Raw genomic sequence first — 25,504 nt, 5'->3', positions numbered from 1 at the left:
AGGGAGCTGCAGCCCTGCTGAGTGTACAGTGGTCGCATTCTCACTTCGTGTTTAGATTTTTAAATCCTAAAAAGAAGAAATGCCATCCTTTCCCCATAGAGATGTATTTCACATCAAGAAAATTGTAGCTATGTACAGCAGTAGATTGTTTGATCTTGGCAATATCATCGAGCATTTATTTATCAATTAAAGATATTTAATCAGTCAAAGTAGGTACAGTAGAGCAGGGATAGGCAGAAAGTAGGTAGAGATCTAACGGTAGATCTCTGGGTGATTTGCAGTAAACCATCAATGATTTTTGACCCCAAGCTGTTTAACAGTAGCAACAACCTTCTGCACCTTTCTGAATTAAGCTATTGAAAGAACGAAGGCTTGGGGAGAAACTAGGATTTTTTTTTTTTTCTGAACGGGATGTGAACAAGGTTCTGATACTGAAAAAAAGTTCTTGGATTGAGATGCACTGAGAGGTCCCTTGTTCCTTAATTCTAAGTGTATTTTTACCCATCTTTCTTAGCTGCTATTTTGCTCATGGCACCAGTTGGTAGATTTCAGGGTTTTAGAAAAATAGATCCAACAACAACAACAACAACAACAATAATAATAATAATAATAATAATAATAATAATATATTTATTTATTTATTTATTTGTTACCCACCTCTCCCTCTGGATCGAGGTGGTGTACAACACACATGCAAACACCATAAAATACATATAATTGATTAAAACATATAAAACTAATACATTATTAAAAGCAGCACATTATTAAAAGGCATCTTAAAATTCAACTGGGTAGGCTAGCTTGACATCAGCCCAGTCCATATGCCTGAAGTGCATGATTTGTGCCCTTCAGCATTATTAGATGATGGGAGTGTAGGCCTTGTTGAAGATGGCCCTGAATTTTATTGGCAGCTGTTTTCTTGCTCTACCTTTCTTCTGTGGAGAAGAAAGGTAGAGTTAAAAACTGTTTAATGTATCCTAACTAGAGAGGAAATTATGGTCAGGCAACTCTGCAGGTACATATGGGAGTTCAGATGCACATATGGAGCTCCAGCTTATGTGGAAATGTTTGATTCAATGGAGGGACTTCTCAGCATTCCATTGTCCATTCCATTCTACTGTGGAACTGTCCTACAGATGAGGTCCCACGTTCTCTCCTCAAACGCGCTGGACAATGAGCTTGGAATTGGAGATACCTTGCTTGGAGTATTCAGTTATCATGGAGGACTTGTAAAGCCAGTGTCGTGGCTAACATGTTATCAGGCTTACCTTGTACTTCGCATCCTTAAATGGTGCTAAATTGTGACTGCTTCTCAAATAAGTGGATTGCATCGGCATATAGATGGCTTTTGTCCCGTTAGAGTGATTTGGTTTCTTCAATTTCCTGGGGCCTATTTCAGGCGGATATCACAATGTTTTGTGGTGGTAATGTGGAACATATGGACAAGTGCAGTGTCTAAACCATTCTCTGAAATGCTTATTCCCCCTTTTAATTGTTTTAATTATGTCATGAATGTCTTTCCGGGAATGCTGCTAACGGAGAATCTAACAACCCCTTATTTCTCGCCTCAGGTGTGGGAGGGCCGATGGCGTGTCATCCCCTTTGACGTCTTGCCTGATTGGCTAAAGGACAATGACTACTTGTTGCATGGGCACCGGCCGCCCATGCCCTCTTTCCGGGCATGCTTCAAAAGCATTTTCAGAATACACACAGAGACTGGCAACATCTGGACACACCTATTAGGTATCAACTTTGATGTAAACATTAAATAGTAATTAACCTTTTATGACTAACATCAGGATGAGGAAATGGATTTTGGAACTTTGCTATTGCTCTTGAGCAGATTTCTTGGGAGAGAACTGATAGAGGACACCCTACTATATTTAGCACAGTGTGGGGTAGTTTTTGCCTTCCTTTGTTTTTGAGTTATACTGGCATAAACTGATCTGGAGAAATGGTGGCAATGGTATTTCAGTCTTCAACTATCTTATGAAAGTGATCTCTCCATTAGAATAATTTCCCTTGGTTCAACAATCAATTTGTTGTTTAAATCCATTAATCAGATGTGCAAATCCCTGCCTCTTTCTCACCTCTGGCTGGTAACTTTTTGAGAATTGCTAAAGTTGACTTGGCAGATCCATGTGAATGGTCACACTCCGCTTCATGTTGCCTCGAAGGAAAATTCGGATTTCTCTTCCAACCAGTACTCTTGCTCATTCCCAGCTTCTAGGATGGAGGTGCATCTTAACATTTCAGATGCATGTGCTGAAAATTGGGGACACCCCTTCTCTCTCTCCCCTCACTCCCCCCTTAACAAACAGAAGGAAAATCACCATGAGTAGAAGTGCCATTGTCACTTCATTGCAGCTATTACTGTTGTTGTCCATTGGAGGTGGCTTATTTATCTTCCCCGCATCGTAAGAGCGTGCTCCAAGGCATCCTGTGCTTGTCAAATGTTGTGTCAAGACTCTGGCTCAAGGCCTCAAGCTGGGACATCTGGATTACAGTGCTGCAGAAGAATTGCAAGCTTTGCACTTTTCTGGGGCTGAATTACTGCAGTGTTGCCCTTGAAAGAAGCTGAACAGCCTCTTGCTGGCCCTTGGGGCTAATGGTAGAACAGGTAAAAAAAGCTAGCATGATTTGGCATTGCAGTGTCTAAATCCATGTTGGTTCCCTGGGGAAGACTAGAATTAAACCTGCTGAGGTTTTTTTTTTAAGTATACAACTGTTTTGCTTGGCCGAACACTAGGGTCACAGTAGACCTTCCCCAAGCGATATGGCTCATTGGTTGTTCATGTTTGTGCCAGCCCAATTTCTGAATGCCACACTTCTATGCACACAGTTTGCTGTGCAGAATGCATAAATGTAACAAAGTGAACTTGGTTCCAGCTTTGCGTCAGGTCTCTCAGAATGCTGCTGCAGTTTTCAGCAGTGTCTTTGAAAGAGCTGAATGAGCAGCTAATTCCTGAGAGAGCAAGTGAGCTCCAGTGGGATCAGGTCAAACTTGAGAAGCTGCTTGAAAATGCAGAGTTAGGATCTTAGCACTGCTGTGAATTTTGTTAAATAGCTCTGGCAAGCCTTTCTGACTCGTCTGAAAACAAAGCCAGCTAGTGGTGAGTAATATTGAGAATATATAACCCAAAACAAAATCAACACAAAAAGTAGGTCATTTTGCGAGATGCAAATGTTACCTTGAAAGATTTAGATCACCCTTCCCCCAATTTGGACCCTCCAGATGTGTTGGACTGCAACCCCTAGCATCCCCCAGCGAGCACTGGCAGGGGATTGCTGGGAGTTGTATTCCAACACATCTGAAGGGCACCAGGTTGGAGGAAGGCTGATCTAGACTGATGTGGCAGATGCCTCTTCAGAGCTCTGAATGAGACGCAATGCTTGTTTTGAGTTCACTCTGCCCTCGCCTTGCCATTTGGTCGGTCTGATAACGTTGCTTTTCATTGCCTAGGTTGCGTGTTCTTCCTGTGCCTGGGAATCTTCTATATGTTCCGGCCGAACATGTCCTTTGTAGCACCTGTGCAGGAGAAGGTGGTGGTTGGATTGTTCTTCTTGGGAGCCATCCTCTGCCTCTCCTTCTCGTGGCTCTTCCATACGGTTTACTGCCATTCAGAAGGCGTCTCGAGGCTCTTCTCCAAGTAAGTCCCATAATGGCTCCATGTAAGCTCGGAGCCATAAAGCCCCAGGTTCAAAGCTCACCTTTGTTATGAACTTCTGGGTGGGTTTGAGGTTGAAAGAGTCACGGGTTGCCTTAACCTGCCCATCTTGCAGTGTGGTTGTAAGGATTGCTGAAGGAATGTATGTGAAGCGCTTTGAAAAGTGACAATGCCGGGGGTCAGAGTGGGAAACTGGGATTAGCTTGTCAGCCTTTCCCAACCTGATGCCCTCCAAGGGGCTGGGGATGATGGAAGTTGTAGTCCAACACATCATCTAGAAAGCATCGGATTGAGGCTGGCATAAGAGCTCTGCTTCAGGAATTGGTTGATTGATTACATTTATATACCACCCCATAACCGAAGCTCTCTGGGCGTTTTACAAAAGTTAAAAACAGTGAACGTTAAAAAGTATACAAAATTTAAAACCATCAAAAACATAAACAGTATAAAAACAATGGTATCCATTTAACTGGGTCCGCTTGTGAAATGACGGTGAGTCGGCCAAGCCTAAGTGTTTGGAGGCTTCGCTTTAGAGATGGGCTACCTTCTTACCTGTGCACAAAGAGACAGCCTTGGTCTTGTTAACCAGCAGAGTTATTTCAATAGGAGCCCAATGCATGTGCAACCAGAGCTGTGAAAGGTCTGCAGTCAGTGAGAAGGCTGTTTCTCATTGACAAGAGAGCTGGGACATGTGAGCTGTCAGAATCAGCTTTCCTTTCTCCCCCTACTTTAGGCTTGACTACTCTGGCATCGCCCTCCTCATTATGGGCAGCTTTGTCCCATGGCTCTACTACTCCTTCTACTGCAACCCTCAACCCTGTTTCATCTACTTGATTGTGATCTGTGTCCTGGGCATTGCAGCAATTATAGTTTCCCAGTGGGACAGGTTTGCGACCCCTCAGTATCGAGGAGTACGAGCAGGTAAGAAGCATTGGGTGGCTTTTGAAATGTTCTCCCACACACGTGCACATGAAGGGGGTTTGTCTGAAAATTCCAGTGATTGAATTGCAGCAATACCTAGTATTGGCAGTGATGATTTTAAAACGTAAGTCTTGAACAGAATTTGTATATATTCTCGAATCAAACTTTTGATATTACCAAATTTGTCACTCATACTTCGCATAATATCTAATTCCCGGAAGGTAGCTATGTCTGTCTCTATAGCAAAAAATCTTGTGGCACCTCGAAGAGAATAAACTTTATTATGACATACATTTTCTTGGATTAGAAGACCCTTCATCAGATGTATGAAGTGTTCCCTTCCAGTAGTAATATTTATTTATTTATTTATTATATATCTGTACCACCCAACAGCTGAAGCTCTGTGGGCAGTTCCCAAGTTGAAGTATAAAACTCTACAACATAATATGTAAAAAAATGTTTTAAAAAACCTTTTAAAGCTTAAAACAACAATAGAGTAAAACCAAAGTAAAGACCAGAAGCAAGGCAAAATCTAAAAAGTACTAACTCAGATTAAACCCTAATGTGGCACCAAAAAGGCAACATCACAGGCACCAGGTGAGTTTACCTGGGAAGAGCATTCCACAACCAGGATGCCACCAGTGAAAAAGCTCCCCCACAGCTCCCTATATTTTTATGTGTGCATAAATACAGAGGAAAACCATTGTGGCCATAAGGCAGTGAAAGCCTTGCTGTTTATACTCCTGAATGCCAGCTGTGGATAACACTTCATGCACTTGTCAAAGGTCTTATGCCTGAATAAATTCGTTAGTCTTCAAGATGCCACAAGTTTCTTTGTTCTTGCATCCTTTTTCTTAAGGTGAACTTGTAGCATTCATTATGTGGCATTTTGTGTGTGACAATAACCTAAGGAACTTGGCTATAAACGCCAAGCTTGTCTGATTCTCTAACTGCGTTCATGTCCTTAGCCTGTTTCCTTCTTTCATAATGCAAATAGGTATGAATTCTGGCAATGCCTGAGCAGGCCATTTATTTGAAAATAGAAATAGTTCACCTATTAGTGTAGTAATTCTCAAACTACCCTATTTCTTCGATTCTAAGATGCACTTTTTTCCCCATATAAACATCTCTAAAAATGGGGTGCGTCTTAGAATCGCGGGCGTGTCTTAGGTTTTTTTTTTCTGTTGGTGGTACTGAAATTAGTGTGCATCTTACAATCAATGGCGTCTTACAATCGAAGAAATACGGTTTGTGCTGTGAGAATCACTGACTTCTGAGGGTCAAAAACATTCATCTATCCATCCACAGGGGAAGCTGTTTGCTACCTCTCTGGGTGTTCCACTGCTCTAATCTGTATTGACAGTATTATGCAAATACTTAGCATTTTCATTGTCCCCTGAATTCTCAGTTCAGATTGTGGACTGAAACAACACCTTCAAAATGTATTTCCTCATGAATGGCCTGAGTGCTCCCCTTTCTCTGTTAGAGGCATGTGAAGGCCTCGGTTTCTTATAGCTCACTGGCTATTTTTTTTCAAGCTTGCAATCAGTGTGCTTAGAAAGTTAGCAGTAAATTAACATACTCTGAAGAATTCTTGGCTAGTGTACATTTTCAGGGCACTTGAAAATGAAATTACATTTGCTTCACTTGGAACAAATGGGGTGGGGGTTGTCTGATTAAAGAAATTGTAGCTGGTTGTTTTACTTTTAATAGATGTATAATAAAAGCATATGAACACAATAACTGTGTACTTCATTTTTAGACTATGCATATATGTGCTGCAGCAGGCACAGGCCTTGTCCACACATAATATTTAACCATGGTTTACCACTAGCTGCATAAGCAAGAAGAAGCTGCCACAAATCTTGGACTAGTATAATCTCTCCTTCCCTTTCCTCTTTCTCCACAGCCAGGAGGACAACTTTGGCAGAGCGTAGTTTTGCTTATGTACAAGCTTAGGGTAATAACACTCAACCACAAAGATCACTTAGAGATGTAAAATAGATGTAATATATTAGAGATATAGGTGATATATGCAACATATATATATACAGTTTGTAATCAATCTACAAAACAATTTCTCCTAGCTGGTACATGTTCTTAAACCCCTTTAAACAAATCCAACAGTGCAAAACCTCCACAATAAAAATTAATAAAGAAAAACAAAAACAGAAATAATGTCCAATGTCCCAGCACTGAAGTTCACAGTAGCAAAACTGTGCTTACAAAACTGCCTAAGAGCAAAACTTTTAGATAATAATAGTTCAGAAGTATATCACTGCACACATTCACAATGTCAAGCGTCTAAATGACATTCATAAGGCGTCTATTAAACATTCATAATAAGGCGTTTAATAAAACAGTTGTCCGGTATATATCCTGTTTCGAAGTATCTTCATCAGTTGGACGCTGTAAACAATACAAAAATATCTCTCTCAACATTGGTAACCAATCACATGAGTTGTCATATACTACATCCAGTACTAAAAACAATACAAAGAATCAGAATATATTGGCCTCACCAACTTGTTCATAAAGGGAGCCGTGGCTGTACATTTAGGGTGGAACCCTCCAACATTGTCTATGGGAGAACGTAGTAAAACTTGTAGTTATAATTATAAAATACCCCAAAACTTAAACTACTTGGCATTATCTGGCGTTCTGAAACATGAATAATGATATGGTGGTAAGCCCTAATAGTTTTCTGTACAGTTTTGTATAACCAATTTAGGTTTTGGGGTATTTTATCATTATAACTACAAGTTTTACTATGTTCTTCCATAGACAATGTTGGAGGGTTCCACCCTAAATGTACAGCCACGGCTCCCTTTATGAACAAGTTGGTGAGGCCAATATATTCTGATTCTTTGTATTGTTTTTAGTACTGGATGTAGTATATGACAACTCATGTGATTGGTTACCAATGTTGAGAGAGATATTTTTGTATTGTTTACAGCGTCCAACTGACGAAGATACTTCGAAACAGGATATATACCAGACAACTGTTTTATTAAACGCCTTATTATGAATGTTTAATAGACGCCTTATGACTGTCATTTAGACGCTTGACATTGTGAATGTGTGCAGTGATATACTTCTGAACTATTATTATCTAAAAGATTTGCTCTTAGGCAGTTTTGTAAGCACAATTTTGCTACTGTGAACTTCAGTGCTGGGACATTGGACATTATTTCTGTTTTTGTTTTTCTTTATTAATTTTTATTGTGGAGGTTTTGCACTGTTGGATTTGTTTAAAGGGGTTTAAGAACATGTACCAGCTAGGAGAAATTGTTCTGTAGATTGATTACAAACTGTATATATATGTTGTATATATCACCTATATCTCTAATATACTGCGTCTATTTTACATTTCTAAGTGAATCTTTGTGGTTGAGTGTTATCACCCTTATTGTGCTTTGTTAATTCAACCACAGCCTTCTATCTACTCTATTTCTAAACAAGACAACTTCAAACTACGGTTTATGAAGCTGAAAGCGAAACTAAATTCAGCCGAAGTCAATGACCTGGCCATGGGAGAAGAGAAGGGGGCTCCTTCCTGCTTATGCAAGTAGCGCTAATTTATGGCTTAGTATTGGTGTGCAAACCGAGCCAATGTCTTTAAGCATCTCTTGTCTCCTGCTTGTGACAAAAGGAAGAATGCCTCTTCTGAAATGATGCCTGCCACGAGATTGATCAGGGGCACCTCTTTCGTTTGTCAAAAGGGTTTTAGCGTGACCAATGAATGAAGTGTTGTGGCCTTAAAAGATAGAAGTCTTACTGCTCTGTTTTGAGATCTTGGGCTTTGGCAGTTTGTCCTCGTTTCTGCCACTGGTTCTCTTGTGTCCCAGGCTGAATCTGTCACACTTCCCTTATCTCCTAGGAGTGTTTCTGGCTCTGGGCCTTAGTGGGGTCATCCCCACCCTGCACTTTGTCATCTCGGAAGGGCTCCTCAAGGCTGCCACAATGGGGCAGATAGGCTGGCTGGCACTCATGGCCTGCCTCTATATCACTGGCGCCGCACTGTATGCTGCTCGCATCCCGGAGAGGTTCTTCCCGGGCAAGTGTGACATCTGGGTAAGTATGGCTAATAGCCGCCAGACACATGGCAGGGTGTGGGAGAAGCATTAATGCTACCCCTGCTGTATATCTGCAGTGACAAATTAAAACAGCTGCAGGTCTGTGGCAGGGAACCGAAGCAACAATGCAGCTCTCAAAATGCCTCGTATTGCTCAGTTCTGGGCTAAAACCGAGCCCTGCTGTGCAATTTAAAACCTAGCGGAACTCAGTAGCCTTCTCTTCATAGGCTTTACAAGAATGAAAAATATTTGCACAAAAACTGTCTTGGCATATCTGGTCCGCAAGAGAAGGAATGGCGCACAGCTGCAAAAATACAGTCATTCTGATTCAGGGCTGATAAGGCTGTGCTTGTGCATGTGCGCACACATCCTGTTCTCCAGCCATTTATGCCAAGTTGACTGGGGTTGGTGCTTGCAAAGCCAGGTCACACTGGGAAACCAGCATTGTTTCCTAACGAGCAAGTTGGTGGTTCATTCTTTGGCGAACTGGTCCTATGCACTTCTATTGCTAGCCTGTAGCACTGTCCTCCTGTAATGCTTGTTCTAGAGAAAGTGCCTGCTCTCTCTCTCTCTCTCTCTCTCTCTCTCTGATGATTTGATGTGATGTTTTGTTCTTTTTCCTCCCGCAGTTCCACTCCCATCAGCTGTTTCACATATTTGTAGTGGCTGGTGCATTTGTGCACTTCCATGGTGTTTCAAACCTTCAGGAGTTCCGTTTCACAGTTGGGGGAGGCTGTTCGGAAGATGAGATGCAGTAAAACTGGCCGCGTGTCAAGGATCGTAACCAAAACAGAACCGTGGGAGTAGCCAATCCATACCTTGCCCAGGATGGTGTGGAAGCTTCGCAGGGAATCTTAACTTAACGTGGAAGAGAAATTCATACCTCAAGCATTGGAGTGAATTGATTCTGAAGACCTGGAAGTTCTTAAATCCTAACTTATTCCTGGGATCTACCGCCTAAGCTACAGAAAGCCCTTTCTTAATCAGCTTCTGTTCAATGCCATATTTATTTGTAGAAAACAAGAGGGTTTGTCATGGGGAGGTGGCTTAGGATTTTTTTTCCTTTTTTTTTTTTAACAAAAAAAAATCTAGCTTAATTAAGATTTGTATCTTGTTCAGGTAAGTTGATTTTTAGATGCTCTTTTGGGAGAAAAAAATGTAAATAAGATTTCTAACTTTCTGTTTAATTAAAAAGTTTATATAAATGTTTTAAAAATCGGGGGAGGGGAGAGGGGGAGGGGTTTTGTATAGATTGCAACATGCAAGTACCACACACTGTTTCAATTTTGCACGAACTCTTTTAAGTGCAAGAAGGCCAGGCGAAACCCCTGCAGAGTTGGGCATCCGGGTCCTGCGGATTCTTCCTAGTGCTGGTGTATATTGGACAGCTAGATCCAGTAGGGCCAGTCTGCACACAAGGCTTGAGAGCAAACAAGCGCTTACAATGTTGTTCAAGCCCGCGGGTGTTCAACAGGTGAAGGCAGCAGGCCCTGTGCAGCTGAGCTCTGCTGCTTCCTTTGCAGGGTCCGCCTTCCATGCTCTCTGCCCTTTTGTGGACGGGTTTTTTTAGGAGGTCGTTCTTTCACCAGCCTTTTGCTGTGTTGGCATTTGATGGCTTAAGGCACAATGTGGTATGTATCTCGACCTTTTGGAGGTCTCTTTTCAGTGTTTCACTATTCAGTCGGGCCTGCCATCCTCTTTATCCAAGTGCAATTGTTAGTGTTGGGCACCTGCCCTCTCGGTGACTATCGAGAAACAATGGTCTCAAGGGGGCCGGGAGGAACACACAAGAAAGCACCTTTGTGCTTGAGGGAGGAAGACTGGCTGGCTAACTGATAATCTATTCTGGATTATTTTCTGTGCTACCGAACTACAGTAGCACTAAGGTTGCCTGTATTAAATCCACTGAACTCCACTTGGCTGTAATGTAACACTGCCGTCCCTTCTGGTATATAAGACAATGCTGTGCATTATTTTTAAAAGGGCAGGGATTGGGGAGAGGTAAACAGCCCACAGAATATACTTGGATGCAACAGCTTTTCCTTCCCTTGTTAAAGTAGTGCTTGGGGCCCAAGGGAAATTTGCTGGCTCCTTAAACTCTTCCTCAGATAACTTAACAGTGTGTGACAGCAGTGCATTTGGAGAAGGAAGACTTTTTACTAAGCAGAAAACTCAATTGGGTGAGTGAGGAGAAGCATAATTCCTTCTTCCTGGTTAGGATTGGTGGGGTCATGTTGGGTCTGGAGAGAAACCTTCGGGCAAAATGTAGAATTTGTGTTTAGGCAGAGCATTTCACAGTGAGGGTAGTTACTTTGGCCAATAGTGAATTAAATACAAGTGTCAAGAGTTTTATGGGATGGGTAGATTTGGTCACATTAAAAAAGAAATACTTTATAATAAAGAGCTTGGTCTTTGCCCCCCCCCCACCCCCATTTTCCTGGAGTTGATTCCTTGAACTTTACTCCTTCAAAACAGAATCTTCGAAGTGTTCAGACCTACAAGAGGTGCTTAACTGGTACTTGTAGGCAACTTCAAATGTGTGTGTTCTGAGTAGGATCATGATGTTGACTGCAGAAAGGCCAGAATGTCAGCCTAATGTGTTTGGGTAACACAGAACAGTATTAATTGAACCCCTTTAATAAAACAGGGAATTCAGTGATGATTGAAAACCTCCCAGTGGCATATATGGCCACCTGGCAGAGGGATGGCATATGGTGATACATATCAGACCTAGATCTACCTGTCTGAAAAAGCACTTTCGGGGGGTACCGCTGAATCTGTACCAGCAGAAGCTGCATCTCCCTGTTCTGGATCATCCCATGCTTACTCCTAGAATGGGGCAACCTGGTCTGACAGCACAGAACCTGTACAGAAACACAATACTCCACTTGCTGTTTTTAGCCCTCATTGGTCTCTGTTTAGGACATTTTAGGACATTTTGTGTCCTGATAAGATACTGCTTAGCTGTGCACTTTTCCGTGGTGCTTGCTGAGACTTCTTCCCAGGTTGGCACCTGAATGCCTTACTCTCAGCAATTGGAGGTTTGCTTGCTTTCTCTTTATGTGTGTGCAGGTTTTCAGCATAGTGTAGTTGAAATTTACAGCTTCTTTTCCCCCATTAACTAGTGGCCTTGTTCAGTATTTTCTTTTTAAAAATTGCTTACTGTTGGAGGCAACAAAGCACATCTTGGACTTTGGAGATTGGGGTCTCCGGGCAATGGGATCTCATTACATGTTGTATTCTTAACTTCTAATAAAAACAACAAAAGAATTGTAGGCTTGTTTTTTTGTTTGTTTGTTCCTGTTCCTATCAACGTGATTAACAAGATGTCGATGGATTTGTGCAAGGATGACTAATATGGGGAGTTTGGCCTATGAAATCTAGAAAGCGGTCTGTGTTTAACAGCAAAACTAAAATAATGAAAGCTCTAGAACGGGCTTTCATTGTTAGACTTTTTCAGCTGAAACGTTCTGTCATAGAATTAGAAACCTGAGCCGGTGGAATATTTGGATGTTCCATCATATGACAGCAGTTCAACCATGCCTGCACTGCAACATGAAATCTAATTTTTAGTGCAGAATTAGATGGCATTGGGAAAGTTCTTTCGAATCTATTTTGCCTTTTTAACTTTTTAAGCATTTAAGATATTATGACCAAGCTACACTGCAGCTTAACCCCATATAATGATGCCTCTTTTCTCAGTGTTGGTGTGGGATGGATGTATATATGTATATAAAATCCAGTGAATATCCAACACTGTAGCATTGCTGAAGACAAGTGATTGTGAACCTAGTTTCTCTACCTCCCTGTAGAGGCATTAGACTATATTCTCTCAACAATGGGTGAGGTGTGAAGAGGTTTATCCCAGACATGTTCAGGAGGAGCTATTTCACTGTCATGTGTAAAGAGTTGCAGTATATAAGCCGCTGCTTGAATCATAACTTAAGCATATCTGCTTAAGCAATATGTGAAGGCGTTAAAATGTTCCTCTTTCTTGTTTGGCATAGTTTAGCTATGGTTGTGACACATTGCACACAATAGCCAGGACCCAAGAAACACTTGAAACGTAGTAAAAATGCCATATTTTAAAAAGCGGCCATATGACACACAAATTTCACAAAAAGCAAAACAAAAACCTTTTCTTTATTCTCATACATTTCTTTTGAGGACTTGCTTACTGAAATACTAACATTGTCAAGAAAATGCATTCCAGCCATTCTGTTGTTGCACTGTAGGAATATGGCTTTCATCCTAACATCTTTCTGAGGGGGAATGTCCAACCTGACTCCAGTTTTGAGGGTCTTAAGGTAAGATTACCTACTGTTTGTCTGGGTTTTATCCTGTGGCCCCAAACTGGCATTTAGACTCCTAGGGACCAGACACATAAAAACTAAACCAAGGTATGGTGAAAATTTTGCCCATAACTTCTTTCATAAGGCAAAATGGTTTTCAAAAGTTGAGAGAAATTCCACATCTTATTAATGTATCTTTCTTTGGGAATTTGTAATCCCCTCCTTGTTAATTATTCAATACTTCATTATGCAGCTTGCCCATCCAACTATCAATTTGTCTGATAAAATGCACTTTAGAATAAATTGGCTACTGGAAGGTCACAATCTCTGACTTATTACCCTGCGTCATTCAATCTGGATTGCATTCTAATTTTTGTGCATCTATAGGCTCCAAAACAGTCTAGTTTTAAATTATAGTAACTGCCAAAGCTATTGCATAAGATCAGTCTGACCATGGTTAAAGTTGTTAATTTTGTAACCTACACCAGGAAAATAGGGCTCCTCCCCTTTTCTAAACTTTCTTCTCTGGCTTTATGAGACTGAGGAAGTTTGACAAATGTAGATGCAAGGAATATTGCTAAGCCCCGACTGGAAAATTCATAACTGAAAAAGAGAAAGGAGCCAAAGTAGTATGCCTCTTGAAACCAAGCACATCATTGAGATATTTTATACCAATCTAGCCCTTCTAACCATTGTCTTTATCAGCTGTTCCATAGCAAAGCTGTGTTAGTCAGTTACATTTTCAAGAGGTAGGGAGCCTGTGGCTCAAGCCCCACCTACCAATCACAGTGATGCAATGATTGGAGAAAAAGCACCTGCAACAACTTCCAAGGGGGAGCCTGACCTGGAAACCTTATTCTCCAGTTCCTTGATGACTATAAAGCAGAATTGGTGCTGGTGTCCCACTGGAACATTCAGTTCTGTTTCACAGGTAAAATCTGCCCAGTGCCTCCAACGGGCCAAGTTACTCCTCAGCAGTTCTGCGCTGGCTTCTAGTGTTACTTAGGAGACGGTAAAGAGAAGCTTACATTTCAGAGAGCACTGAAGAAGTCCGTGGGTCCCTTTCTGTGGTTGGGGAAGCTAGTGCATTATAGAGTATGTGATAAGATAATATCCATTCCAGCAAGTGTCATCAACCATCACTGGCTCCATGTAAACTCAGTACTGCTGAGGCAGGAAGAATCAGCTGTAAGACTGATCACACAGTTGGGCTATCCTGTTTGGGCCATATATACAGTGCCCCCCAATCTGAGTTGCAAACTCCTTGAGGAAAAGATGTTAGGACATTTTTGGGAAACAATGTAGTCCAAATAGTGACTGGGCCTCTGCCGTTTTGTCCACATGTGAAGTAGTTGACTGGGTGCCCAAGTAGTGTCCTCTTCAAAACACCTGGCCATGTGCCACTCTGGTTCAAAGTAAGGACTGTGATGGATTTTGTCACCGCAGGAGGAGAGCTGTGGTTCCCAAGGGAAGGAGGAGCAGTATCAATGAGGCTGAAATCTCTGCAGCTCCTCCACAGTCCTGGGCATTTTCCTGAAAAAAGGCAGAGTACATGAGTACAGAGTACAGAGTTAGCGAACCTGACATTAGAGCCACATCTGAATAATACTGTATAAGATAGCATTGCCAGAAGGTACCCAACAATATCAAGGCCAATGGAAATTGCCATGCATTGAGGAGAGGGAGTAGTATTTCAGAATTAAATTATCCAAAGCAAGGGTGCTTCCAAGTGAAGTTTTATTGTGCCTGATTCATAGAATTTGGTTTGGGGCTGGTGGAGGGGGATTCCATCATCAATTTTAACCTTCCAGTATTTTCCCATTGCTATCTTTTTTCTTTATCAGATAAAATCTTAAGGTAAAAGACCATAATGCATAATTGCATAATGCCCTCTGATTCTTCGTAATAGGAGCCCCCTGCCTGGAACAGTTACAGTGTACAAGGTATCCTTTGCAATGGCTGACCTACTACCGTAAGTTGGCAATTCTTACGAAGGGCTGGCTCCTTGGCAAGTTAATTCAGATAAGCAAGCAAAGTATTTTAAGAAGTCATGTACCAGGAACTTAAGGCCAGATTTTCGTAAAGAAATCCAGTTTCTTCTTAAAGTAGCGTTAAACTGGAATTTTTAAAGAGTTGTTACTTTTAATGTGATTTATAGAATGTAATATAAAAGGTAACAAAAATAAAAACATGCCATGGTTTCATTTTAAGCTGGGCCAGATAACAGAGTTCTTGATATACAGAAGTCTAAATCCACTTCTTGGCAACCATCACCAATTTATATGTTTACCAATGTAGAAATCTTGTATATGCAGAATGTGTGTCCCCCACCATGATAAAAGTAACACTGGACATTTGCATTATATGTACACTGATGCTGTATATGGACAGGCGTGAGCCTGTGTCCCACCTTCAGGGCTTCTACATTGATGAGCCACAAGTGAGGCAGCTAAGTGTTGGTTTCCACATGTAAAGTTTCCTATTTTTACTTAGGCTATTTTACTTGTGGCTGCTAGAAGACCGAGCCCACTTTGTCAGATGCAACAGATCCCTTCCTCCTTCCCTACCTCAGGATGGAACGCATGGCAGGTGTCTGGTCGTCGTCTCAGTTTCTGGGAGCGCATCCTGTCGCACTTCACTGAAGCATTATGTGCATGGTGGTTAAGGTTAATAGCTGTTTTGGGGAAATGGAGCTCTTCATTAAAATATGTCTCTCTGTGAGCAAGAGTTCTAATTTCCAACTAAGGATACACAAGTGCCTGCGAGGATACATTTCTGCTGCATGCACTAAAGCTAAGCAGGAAGCCTCTACTCACATGGAGCACGTGCACATGCATAGCAGCATGTATGCCCCAGAGGGAGAGGATTAGGACTACAAATTCAAGCAAAGTGGTCATAGACACAAGGTCTACCCAAAATTATGTCACATCTGTTACGCAAGTGGTCCCTACTAAGATCAGACAAAATAGTACTTAAGTCCCATGAGTTTCAATAGGATTTAAATTAGTCACAACAAATTTGCCCCTTTGATTACCACTGACTTTGGCTTGGAGCCATCATGGGGGGCTGCAAATCCTGGGTGCTCTCATGCCTAGTCATCACACTTCGTAAGCCCCAATCCGGCTGAAACAAGCCCTATTGGTGGAAAAAGAGCTTTTGTAGGTAAAATCTAGCTTTTACTTGGGGTGAGGTCTGCATGTTGCTTTCAGTATTGATGTCTTAGCTGCAGAGCTAAAGTTTGTTCATTCAGGACCAAACTTGCCATTAGATGAAATCTTCATATTTCCATATGTTGTTGTTTTTAAATTCAGGGCCAGGGGAGCTGATCCAGATAGGGAGTATAGTCAGGCTTATTCCTCCCCTGCCATAACACAATCTAAATTAGTCTTTCTCAAAGCTGTGCATCTTTGCCATAGTCCTTAATCAGAATGCCCCTCCCCCTGCAGATGCTAGTTAAAAACACACACACATACAGAAATGTGACGATGTAACATAACGAATAGTTTGGCCCTGACTGCGGAAATAAAAGGTGGAGTATCTTACTGTATCGTTTTAAAGTCATAGGAAGCTTCCTTATACAGAATCAGTCACTGGTCCAGTTTAACTTATCAAAAGCCACCTACCTGGAGTTGCCAGAGACTGAAGGTGGGCCTTTCTACATACAAGGCATGTACTCTATCACTGAGCTGTGGCTCTTTCCTTTGTAAGGCTTCCATCGTTGCAGGTGCTAATGCAACAAACTAAATCTGCACAGGCCCACAAGTTTAGAGACTTCAAAGAGCAGATTTAGAAAAGGGAAAAAATACAACAGGCTTTTGCAAAAAATAATAATTTTTTTTTTGGTAGACTAATAGGGTTGCGGTGAGCAAAACTGTTGATTAAAAAAGTAGGGCTGTACATGGACCCTCCAATTTGGTTCAAACCCCAACTTAGACCTTCCAAACTGGGCCCGATTCAGTTTGATTCAGACCTCCCCCAATTTGCTTCGGATCTGTTTTAGGGAGGTCCGAATCACCCCAATTCACTTTGGATTCAGGATTCATATCTGAAGCAGTGCACAGCCCGAGAAAAAAGGTTGAGTTGACACATGCTCAAACACCAATTAGAAAGAAAAAGCTTTGCTAAGGTGTTCATGTTTTGCACCTGCACTAATAAGGGATGCTACGAATGCTTTCACTCGATGCCTGTTGGTTTGGGAAGCCATAACAGTAAGCAGGAACCATGCATAGATGACCATACTTAAGTTCAAGGAATATGTATTAGGGAGGTATACGACAATCAAAATAACATGCCCAGATGGTACACCTTCAATGAAGTTTTAGAAAACTGTCAGATTAACCTGTTAATAATAGTGCCAGAGATGTTCCTAAAACACACGGCCCTAAAATGTGAGATAGTTGGGGAATAGATACATTACTTCTGATTGATGAGCGGGTGCTTTCACCATCCATCCACCCCATTTTTATCGAAAGATGGTTATCTCACCACTCATTTGGGCCCCCCATCTTTGACCATAACACATGGATAAAAGCACAGGTAGCAAAAACTCAGCATCATTTCACTCACTGGACCCAAACATGGGGAACTATGGGCCGTTTTAGACTCTTATACTTCAACTTGCAAATAATTTTAATGTTTACTTTTTGAAGATAGGTTTTCAAATATGTTCTGAACTTCGGTCTTTGTCTTATTTCTGAAGATGGGACTCAGAATCATTTCCAAACTTAAAACCATCTTAGAACCTCACTTGATTAACCCTTTTACTCCTAAATTCAATTAGTGACTTAAGTGCCATTAAGTTTTAGGTTTTAAAACTGGGTGCAAAATTTAGATTTAAGCTCTAATAGTTAGTGCAATAGTTCTAATGCTCAAACTACTAGAATTAACCCCTTAAATCCCAGAAACACAGGAACAAAGGATGCTTTAGCTTAGCTTTTTACATTCAAGTCAAGCGCAGGAGGATGCTGAGGAGAAGTTCCATTAGCCAAGCAAACAACATGAGGAGCTCACTTTGCTATCTTGTTTCTAGTGCCAGCTTTATCAATTGCAATCCTTTTACTTAACCTTAAAGTTACGTTACATTTTCTTTCACTGCTAATAATGTCATCATAAAGAAGCTTCCAAATTATTCTCATGTAACCATCATAATAATTTTCTTAAGGCATTTAATGTGTATCAATTTACTTTTGAGTGTTTAGTGATGTTTGCTTGCTTGGCTTGGCTAAATTGCCTTTTGGGGTGTCTCAACTGGTATAGGGTCTGAAGGTAAAAGAACCCAACTAACGTTTTCCATTATAAGGCAGGAAGTATTCCCCCTTCACCCCGCCCAGAGCTGAAAAAACAAACCCTCTGAATCTATACTAATTAACTATTGGAATATGTGACCAAGGAAGTGTGGAGTCCAGCATAGTCTTTGCCAGCAGAAAGATATATTTGACTTCTTTAGGTTGCAGTAGAACAGGTGGGAAGGTGCTGCAGTCACAGACGGCATCTGCAACCAGGAGCAGGAGGTTGCTGTTGGTAATTTGCTGCACCACAAACATCCTGTAGGGATGAGAAGATTCCCCCCCGCACACCACAAAAGAATCAATGCTCAAAACAAAATTATACATGTATTTTGTTTTTTAAAAAAAGTCCCCTCCCTTCACCACCCAACACGGATGACCTGGGTTCAAGGATTAGGAAGAGCAGGAAAGACAGCACAGGGAAAGGTGATAAAGGGTGAAAGGTGTTTAGTTAAGAAATGAATTCATTGCTGTTTCAGGTAACTCAGAACTGAGTTGAAGACTGCCAATCCTCGCAAATGCAAATATGTTTTCCTTTGTGGGCTGTACATTTGTGTGGTTATAAAGGGGGGGGGAAACCTGATGTATGATGAAGTAAGCTGTTACAACTCTTGTGTGCTTATAAATGAATTTATGTGACACCTGACTCTGGGAATGCAGCTTCATAAATTATGCATTTGTATGTGCATATAAGTAAGCATGACTACCTGAAATTCAGAGAATCATAGAATAGCAGAGTTGGAAGGGGCCTACAAGGCCATCGAGTCCAACCCCCTGCTCAGTGCAGGAATCCACCCTAAAGCATCCCCGACAGATGCTTGTCCAGCTGCCTCTTGAAGGCCTCTAGTGTGGGAGAGCCCACAACCTCCCTAGGTAACTGATTCCATTGTCGCACTGCTCTAACAGTCAGGAAGTTTTTCCTGATGTCCAGCTGGAATCTGGCTTCCTTTAACTTGAGTCCATTATTCTGTACATTATTTATTATTTATTTAGTCCATTATTCATCGGTTGTGGGTTTTAGTGTGTTTCTCTCCAAAGAGACTCTCTATTATAAGCATGATGATTTATGCACATACTAATGGGCAAAAAAATGTGCACATTTGTATGTGGAAGACCTAATTATGTGTCTGTGCATGGGACACCCATCCATTAAAGGCCATTGTCTTAATTATGCTGTAGTTAAGTGTGTCAAGGCAGCTTTGGATATTCTGGGTATGTGTCCCAAGATATTGTAAAGGGTGAATATGTGTATTACGTCATATGAATGCATGATGAGTCCTCTGTACAACTTTGCACAGGAGTTCTATCCAAATTCAAAGTATGATTATAAAGTCCCATGTACCTTGCAATTTCTAAAATTGCCTTCTGCAGCCAGAAATAGAGAACTATAGTACTCCACTGCCCTCTGCTGGGAGCTTGTGGGTGGTAACTACTTCACACACTGAAATATTCCCTCTTAATATTTAGCGCCTAGGATTTAGCTTTTGGATCAATGCCTTTCCCTGGGTGGAGAGTTCATTCAAACATTTTTGCAGCTTGTTTGAAGATCTTCCAGCCAATGTCATCTACCTGCGAACTGGGCCTGCGATAAATGGATTTTCTAAAAGCTACATGCAGAGATAATGTGTTTACAAGGAACATTTTCTAATAATATTTGATGTGCATAATGTCAGGGCTGGCCTGGTTCAAACATTACCTTCCCTACATGGGTGCTAACAAAAAGCACCGAGTCATACACTTGGAAGGTACTTTGAAGGTCGTCTAGTCCAACCCCCTAGTCAATGCAGAATCTGCAATGCAGCATCCCTGATAAATGGTCACCTAGCCTCTGCTGAAATGCCTCCAGTAAAGGAGAGCCCACCACCATCTGTTCCATTATCAGGACGTTTCTCCTAGACTCTATAAGAGGTTAGACAAAGTGTGTCTACACTTTGTCACACAGACAACACACTAAACCATAATGGTTAAGCATTTTGAGCTAAATATTATGGCTTAGTGTGTCATGTGAACCATTCCTAATCATGGTGGCTACAAAACCACGATTTAAAAATGTTCACTAACCACTTGCTACAAAAGGGTTAGCAACCTAACCATGGTTTAGTGTGTTGTCTGAACAGGGCCTACATTTGCTTTCCTGCCTTTTCCATCCATTAGTTCTGGTCCTGCCCTCTGGAGCAAATGAGAACATGTCTGCTCCATCTTCTGCGTGACAACATTTCAGATATTTGTAGACCATATTGTGCCTCTCCTTAATATTCTCTAGGCTCAACCTGTCCAGCTCTTTCAACAATTTCTTGTAGGATTTGGTTTCCAGACCCACCTCCAGTTTGTGAATGCCCTTCCAAACCTTTAGCCATCCAGAACTGGACACAGTAACTCCAGATCAGGCCTAAGCAGTGCAGAGTAGAGTGGAACTGTTACTTCTCATGATGTGGATGCTACATTTCTGTTTATGCAGCTAAGGATGCATTACCATTATTATCAGTCATATCATACTGTTGTGTCATGGTTGGCTTTATGATCTACTAAGAGCACAATCCTATGCATCTTTTGACAGAAAAAAAGTCCTAGAAGTCCCAGCATTCCTGATGCTGGCTGGGGAATGCTGGGAGTTGACACATGCATAGCATTGTGCCCAAAGACACCGATATCCTTTTCACATGTACTGCTGCCAAGCCACGTCTCTGTCATCCTGTACTTGTGCCTTTGATTTTTGTGTACCTGAATTCAGGACTTTATACTTTCTTGAATTTCATCTGGCTGGTTTTGGTTTTGTGTTTCAGCCTGTCAATATCATTTTGAATCTTGATTCTGTCTTCTGTGGTGTTAGCTTCTGCTTCCAGCTTCTTGTCATTTGCAAATGTGATAAGCTTCTCCTCTACTCCTTCATCTGAGTCATTTATAAAAATATGGAACAGCTCATGACCCAGGACAGGGCCCTGTGGAACTCCACTCAAGACCTCCCTCCCAGTTAATGCAGAGCCATTAAAAAGCACTTATTTGATATGGTTGTTCAAGTGAGCTGGGGATCCACCTAACAGTAGTACTGACCAGCCTATATTTCACCATATTCCACAAGACTTTATCAAATTCTTTGCTGGAATCAAGATATACTATGTTTTGACATACCACATGTTCTCATTATCTACCAAGCTAGTAATTCTATAAAAAAAGTAAATAAAATTAGTTGGGCATGATGTATTCTTGATAAACCATGCTCGATCCTAGTAAACAATGAATTCTTTCCTCAATGCTCACAAACTGCCTGCTTAATCATCTATTCTAGAAGTTTGCTCAATATCGACATCAGGCCGACCGGTCAGTATTTTCCCGGATCTGTCTTTCCCTCTATTTTGAAGACAGGGTCAGCATTTGCCCATCTCCAGTCTTCCAGCACCTCTTACCTTCTCCAGACTTACACAAAACTGCTCTGAAATAATGTCTGCAAGCTCCTTTAGGATCTTGGGATGTAATTCATCTGGCATAGGGAAGCTGAAATCCTTTAAAGTAACCAGATATTTCCAAACCATCTCTATACCTATCCTGGGCTGCACTTCCCTCCTTATATCATTCGTTCTACTTTCCCCAAGTTGAACACAATTCCCATTATGGGAGAAGACCAAGGCAAAATAGGAGTTAAGTGTCTCCACCTTCTCTCCCCCCTTCTCTCTCTGAAGCAGCAGAACACTTTCCGTTTGTTTTTCTTCTTGCTCTGAACACAGCCAAATGAGGGTTTTTTGTTTTTTGTGAGTATCCCTCACAGACTTTAGCTAATTCTGGGCTTCAGCCTTCTTGGTCGCATTCCTACAAGACTGGCATATACTCATTTTTGGTTATATGTTCCTCCTTACATCCCCTACACATATCCTTTTAAAGTTTTGGCTCCTCAGAGTGCTCCAAGAGCATTCACACTGACTTCTTTAGCTATCTCCCCCCACCTTTTCAAGGGGATAGTTTGTAATTATGCCTTCAGTATTTTCATTTTTCAGGACAGTATTGTTATCTATACATGCAGATTGCGCCGGGGTGGGGGCTGAGAAAGAGAAAATAGAATCATAGGATCGTAGAGTTGGAAGGGTCCTATAAGGCCATCGAGTCCAACCCCCTGCTCAGTCACTCACTGAGTTCCTGGCTGAGCTGAGAAATGAAGCCAGAACTTACTGTCTCGTTCTCTTAGCCCCTACACTGATAGCAGCACCCATGGAAAATGCTTCAGATTGCAACTTTATCTAGGCTAAATGCTACAATGGAAATTTTACTTTTTTGAATGGGGAAAAAAAGTCTTACTTCTGACAGTCTCCACATTCAATGATGCCGTTGGTCTCTTTGATGGCAGGCTCATACACAAACACCGGGTATTCTGTGTCACAGGGCTGCAGCATGTCATGCTTCTTATGCTTGTGAGCTGAGAGAAAATCAGTCAAGAGAAATCAGCAAGAAGGGTGGAGGGAGAGAGGAAAGATCAGCAGAAAGGCATTAGCCCCGAAACAAAGTGCATGGAAAGCAACAGCCACTAGGTGGTGTGGGAGGACCCAGCATATGAGGATGTCTGTGACAAGGTGTTCATTATTACAGAGTCACTACTATATATGGGGTTAATAACAAGAACAATTAGTAAGTAAGAATCCAGTGTCAATTATTCAGAAGTGCTCTTGGTCAGTCAAAAGGCAGATCAGGCAGTAGGGATTCAGCCTGTGCTAACTGGTGTTACATTTTCCTTGAAGAATTGGGTTCACAGTTTGGGTGTACCTTTGGATTCAACCCTGCACCTAGATGCCCAGGTTTTAATACGGGCGAAGAGTACTAGCTAAGGCTAGTGTACTAATTGCCAATTCCTGGAGATGATGCATCTTACCACAGTGACACATGCCTTTGTGCCCATTTGGACCACTATAAAGTGTTGCCTTTGAAAAGTGTTTGCAAAATTCTGCTAATCCAGAACACTCTGTTGAGCTAATCGACTACAGCTAGGCATAGGGAACTTATGACTCCCATCAGCTTCACTAGTGATCAGGCCATTTCCAGGAAGGATTAAAAGGTTAATGGTTATAAATCATAAAGCCCTACATTGCTTGGGGTTAGGCTATTTGAAAGACCACATTCTATCATTCTGTGCCTGCCTTGGTTTTAACAATCTCAAAAGAAGCCCTTCTCATGATCCCGCTACTTCTTAGTGGCTGTTTCCAGGCTGTAGGACCAACTTGAGAAAGAGAACTTTAATATTACTTCAGACGTGTTACAATGTCAAGCAGGTGCCTAAACTTTCATTAAAATCACAGTAAAAATTAAAGCAATAGATAAATGCAACCATAATTAATCTCCCATTCATTCAATGATGGAGAGAAAGCAAACTTTTTATGTTTAATGCACAAACAAAATACCCTAGAACGTTTTTTTAAAGTTGGCCAATCTGAAATCAAAACCTCCGCCACTTTCATTTGCAGGGAACAGGGTGAGCAATTCTTATTTTTGAAAAAGTGACATCCAAACCTTTAATTATGCACAAATAAAATGTTCCTTGATACAGTACGATATAGTACTACTAAACAATTTTTTAAACACGTTGCATGTCAACATAAAGATGTCACTGCAGCCTTCTGAAGGGCGACGTAAGTTGTTCGGACTTGGGAGTTGCTGAGATCATGCGTGGATTTGTTTGCTGGGAGTGAAATCACCTCTCAGACAGTGAGGGAACTGGTGGGTTGGGATCAGTCATCGATTGCAGCAGAAGCTCGTAATTTGATAATAATAACCATGGGGCTGCTATTCAGCAACCATCCTCTAAGAGTCTAAGGACTTCCCATAAGAGCTGATGAACAGAGGCTGCATGCTAGCCTCCTGGAGAAAGGCAGTGCCAGTGTTTGCTCTTTTTTATAATGACAGTCCAGAGGGTTGAAAGTATTGCAAAGGCCACATGGCATTTATTGTATTGACAGACCCTCACTGTGAGGTGAAGCAGAGAAAAAACTTTTTAAACCGGGATCTAATTTTTTATCCCCTCACCTTGGCCACTCTTTCCTCCAAGGAGCTGCAGGTAGCAGCATACACGGTCTCCCCATTTATCCTCAAAACAACCCTGTTGGGTTAAGGTCAGGCTGGGAGGAAGTGACTGACCAAAGGTCGCTCTCTGAGCTTTGGGAACAAGCAGGGAACTGGACCCATTTCTTCCCCAGTCTAGGTCCAACTGGCTGTAGATAAAACTAAGAATGGGCCTATCATAAAAAGTGGCCATGTTGCAATCATGATAATAACAACATCATGCAATGTCACCACTCACAAAATGAAAATTGTGTAGCAAGTGCTACTGGGGGGTGGGGAGATGCTCCCCTTTCCTTGTTCCTTCCTGTTGAGGCGCATGTATTAGAGCTGCCAACAGGGGTATGCGCACCTCCAGTGTGGGTTGCAAATGACTGATTTGCTGCTCAGTGCACCAGTCACAATCCCATTCCTCTGGAGGAGCCCCTACTCTTCTTTGTCTGTAATGCTCTTCATAAAGTCTCCCTAAAACATAACTATGTAGCAGATTCCCTGCTCTAATCTTTCAAATATGAAGGAAGCAGCAGGCTATTTTAACACAACCCCCCTAGACTGGGATTAAAACAGAAATAAATTTCTGCCAGATGGTGCAATGTGCATTGTAAACAGCACTCCCCCAAAAAAACTCTAGATTTCAATTAAGTCTTCCAGGCTATAAGGAAAGAATTTGTCCAGGCCTGCAAATCTCACCCTGATGTTTGCCATTACTCCCTTGCCCTAATTTGGTTTGGTTTTGCCTAAGCTCACCTACCGAGTTCATGGCTAGCCAAAATTTGAACCTGGACAATGCAGCTCACTAGATCAGTAGATATGAATAATGATGATAATTAAACAGCTGACAGTGTGTGTGTATCTTAGCTAGAAAGTAACATAAATAAGATAGACAGCACGGGGTCTCAACCACAGTGTAGTCTACTCAGGCAAGCCAGTAAGGGCACAATCCTATGCATGTTTAGACAGAAAAAAGGCCTACAACCCTGAGTATTCCCCATGCCCCTAGCATGCTCCAACTGTAGGCATTTTTTGTCTAAACATGCATAGGATTACACCTTAAGATAGGATGCAAGGATGCAATGGAGGTATTGCCTACTGCAAAAAAAGCAAACAAACCCCAACCCCCAGAAAATATCCCTGCGTGCAAAAACGGCTAGTTACAGAGTTATAAATCTAGGACCTGATCACCATCTCAATTTACAACTGCATTAATGCCATGTGAATGTAAGAGA

At 41.6% G+C, this 25,504-nt stretch overlaps 2 protein-coding genes across 3 annotated transcripts in view; one reads left to right on the top strand and one right to left on the bottom strand.

The window, feature by feature from the left end:
- ADIPOR2 (adiponectin receptor 2) overlaps window positions 1-11,932 on the top strand; it is a 38,180-nt gene extending 26,248 nt beyond the window's left edge. For both annotated transcript variants that reach the window (XM_063134899.1, XM_063134900.1), the window contains exons 4-8: window positions 1,572-1,743; window positions 3,464-3,650; window positions 4,402-4,589; window positions 8,470-8,663; window positions 9,295-11,932. In XM_063134899.1, the coding sequence (XP_062990969.1) occupies window positions 1,572-1,743; window positions 3,464-3,650; window positions 4,402-4,589; window positions 8,470-8,663; window positions 9,295-9,423 (870 nt within the window). In that variant the 3' untranslated portion in view covers window positions 9,424-11,932. The remainder of the gene's footprint in view (window positions 1-1,571; window positions 1,744-3,463; window positions 3,651-4,401; window positions 4,590-8,469; window positions 8,664-9,294) is intronic.
- A 2,462-nt stretch (window positions 11,933-14,394) lies between these two features.
- The window catches only part of CACNA2D4 (calcium voltage-gated channel auxiliary subunit alpha2delta 4), a 177,753-nt gene continuing 166,643 nt past the window's right edge, over window positions 14,395-25,504 (bottom strand). The window contains exons 35-38 of the mRNA XM_063134531.1: window positions 22,530-22,647; window positions 18,389-18,501; window positions 15,525-15,607; window positions 14,395-14,490 (exon numbers count right to left, since the gene is read on the bottom strand). Coding sequence (XP_062990601.1) covers window positions 14,395-14,490; window positions 15,525-15,607; window positions 18,389-18,501; window positions 22,530-22,647 — 410 coding nt within the window. The remainder of the gene's footprint in view (window positions 14,491-15,524; window positions 15,608-18,388; window positions 18,502-22,529; window positions 22,648-25,504) is intronic.

Source organism: Elgaria multicarinata, chromosome 9, assembly GCF_023053635.1.
Source record: "Elgaria multicarinata webbii isolate HBS135686 ecotype San Diego chromosome 9, rElgMul1.1.pri, whole genome shotgun sequence".
In the NCBI taxonomy this organism is placed as follows: Eukaryota; Metazoa; Chordata; class Lepidosauria; order Squamata; family Anguidae; genus Elgaria; species Elgaria multicarinata.
Note: the sequence above shows the minus strand (reverse complement) of the source record. Positions and strands in the feature narration are given on the sequence as shown.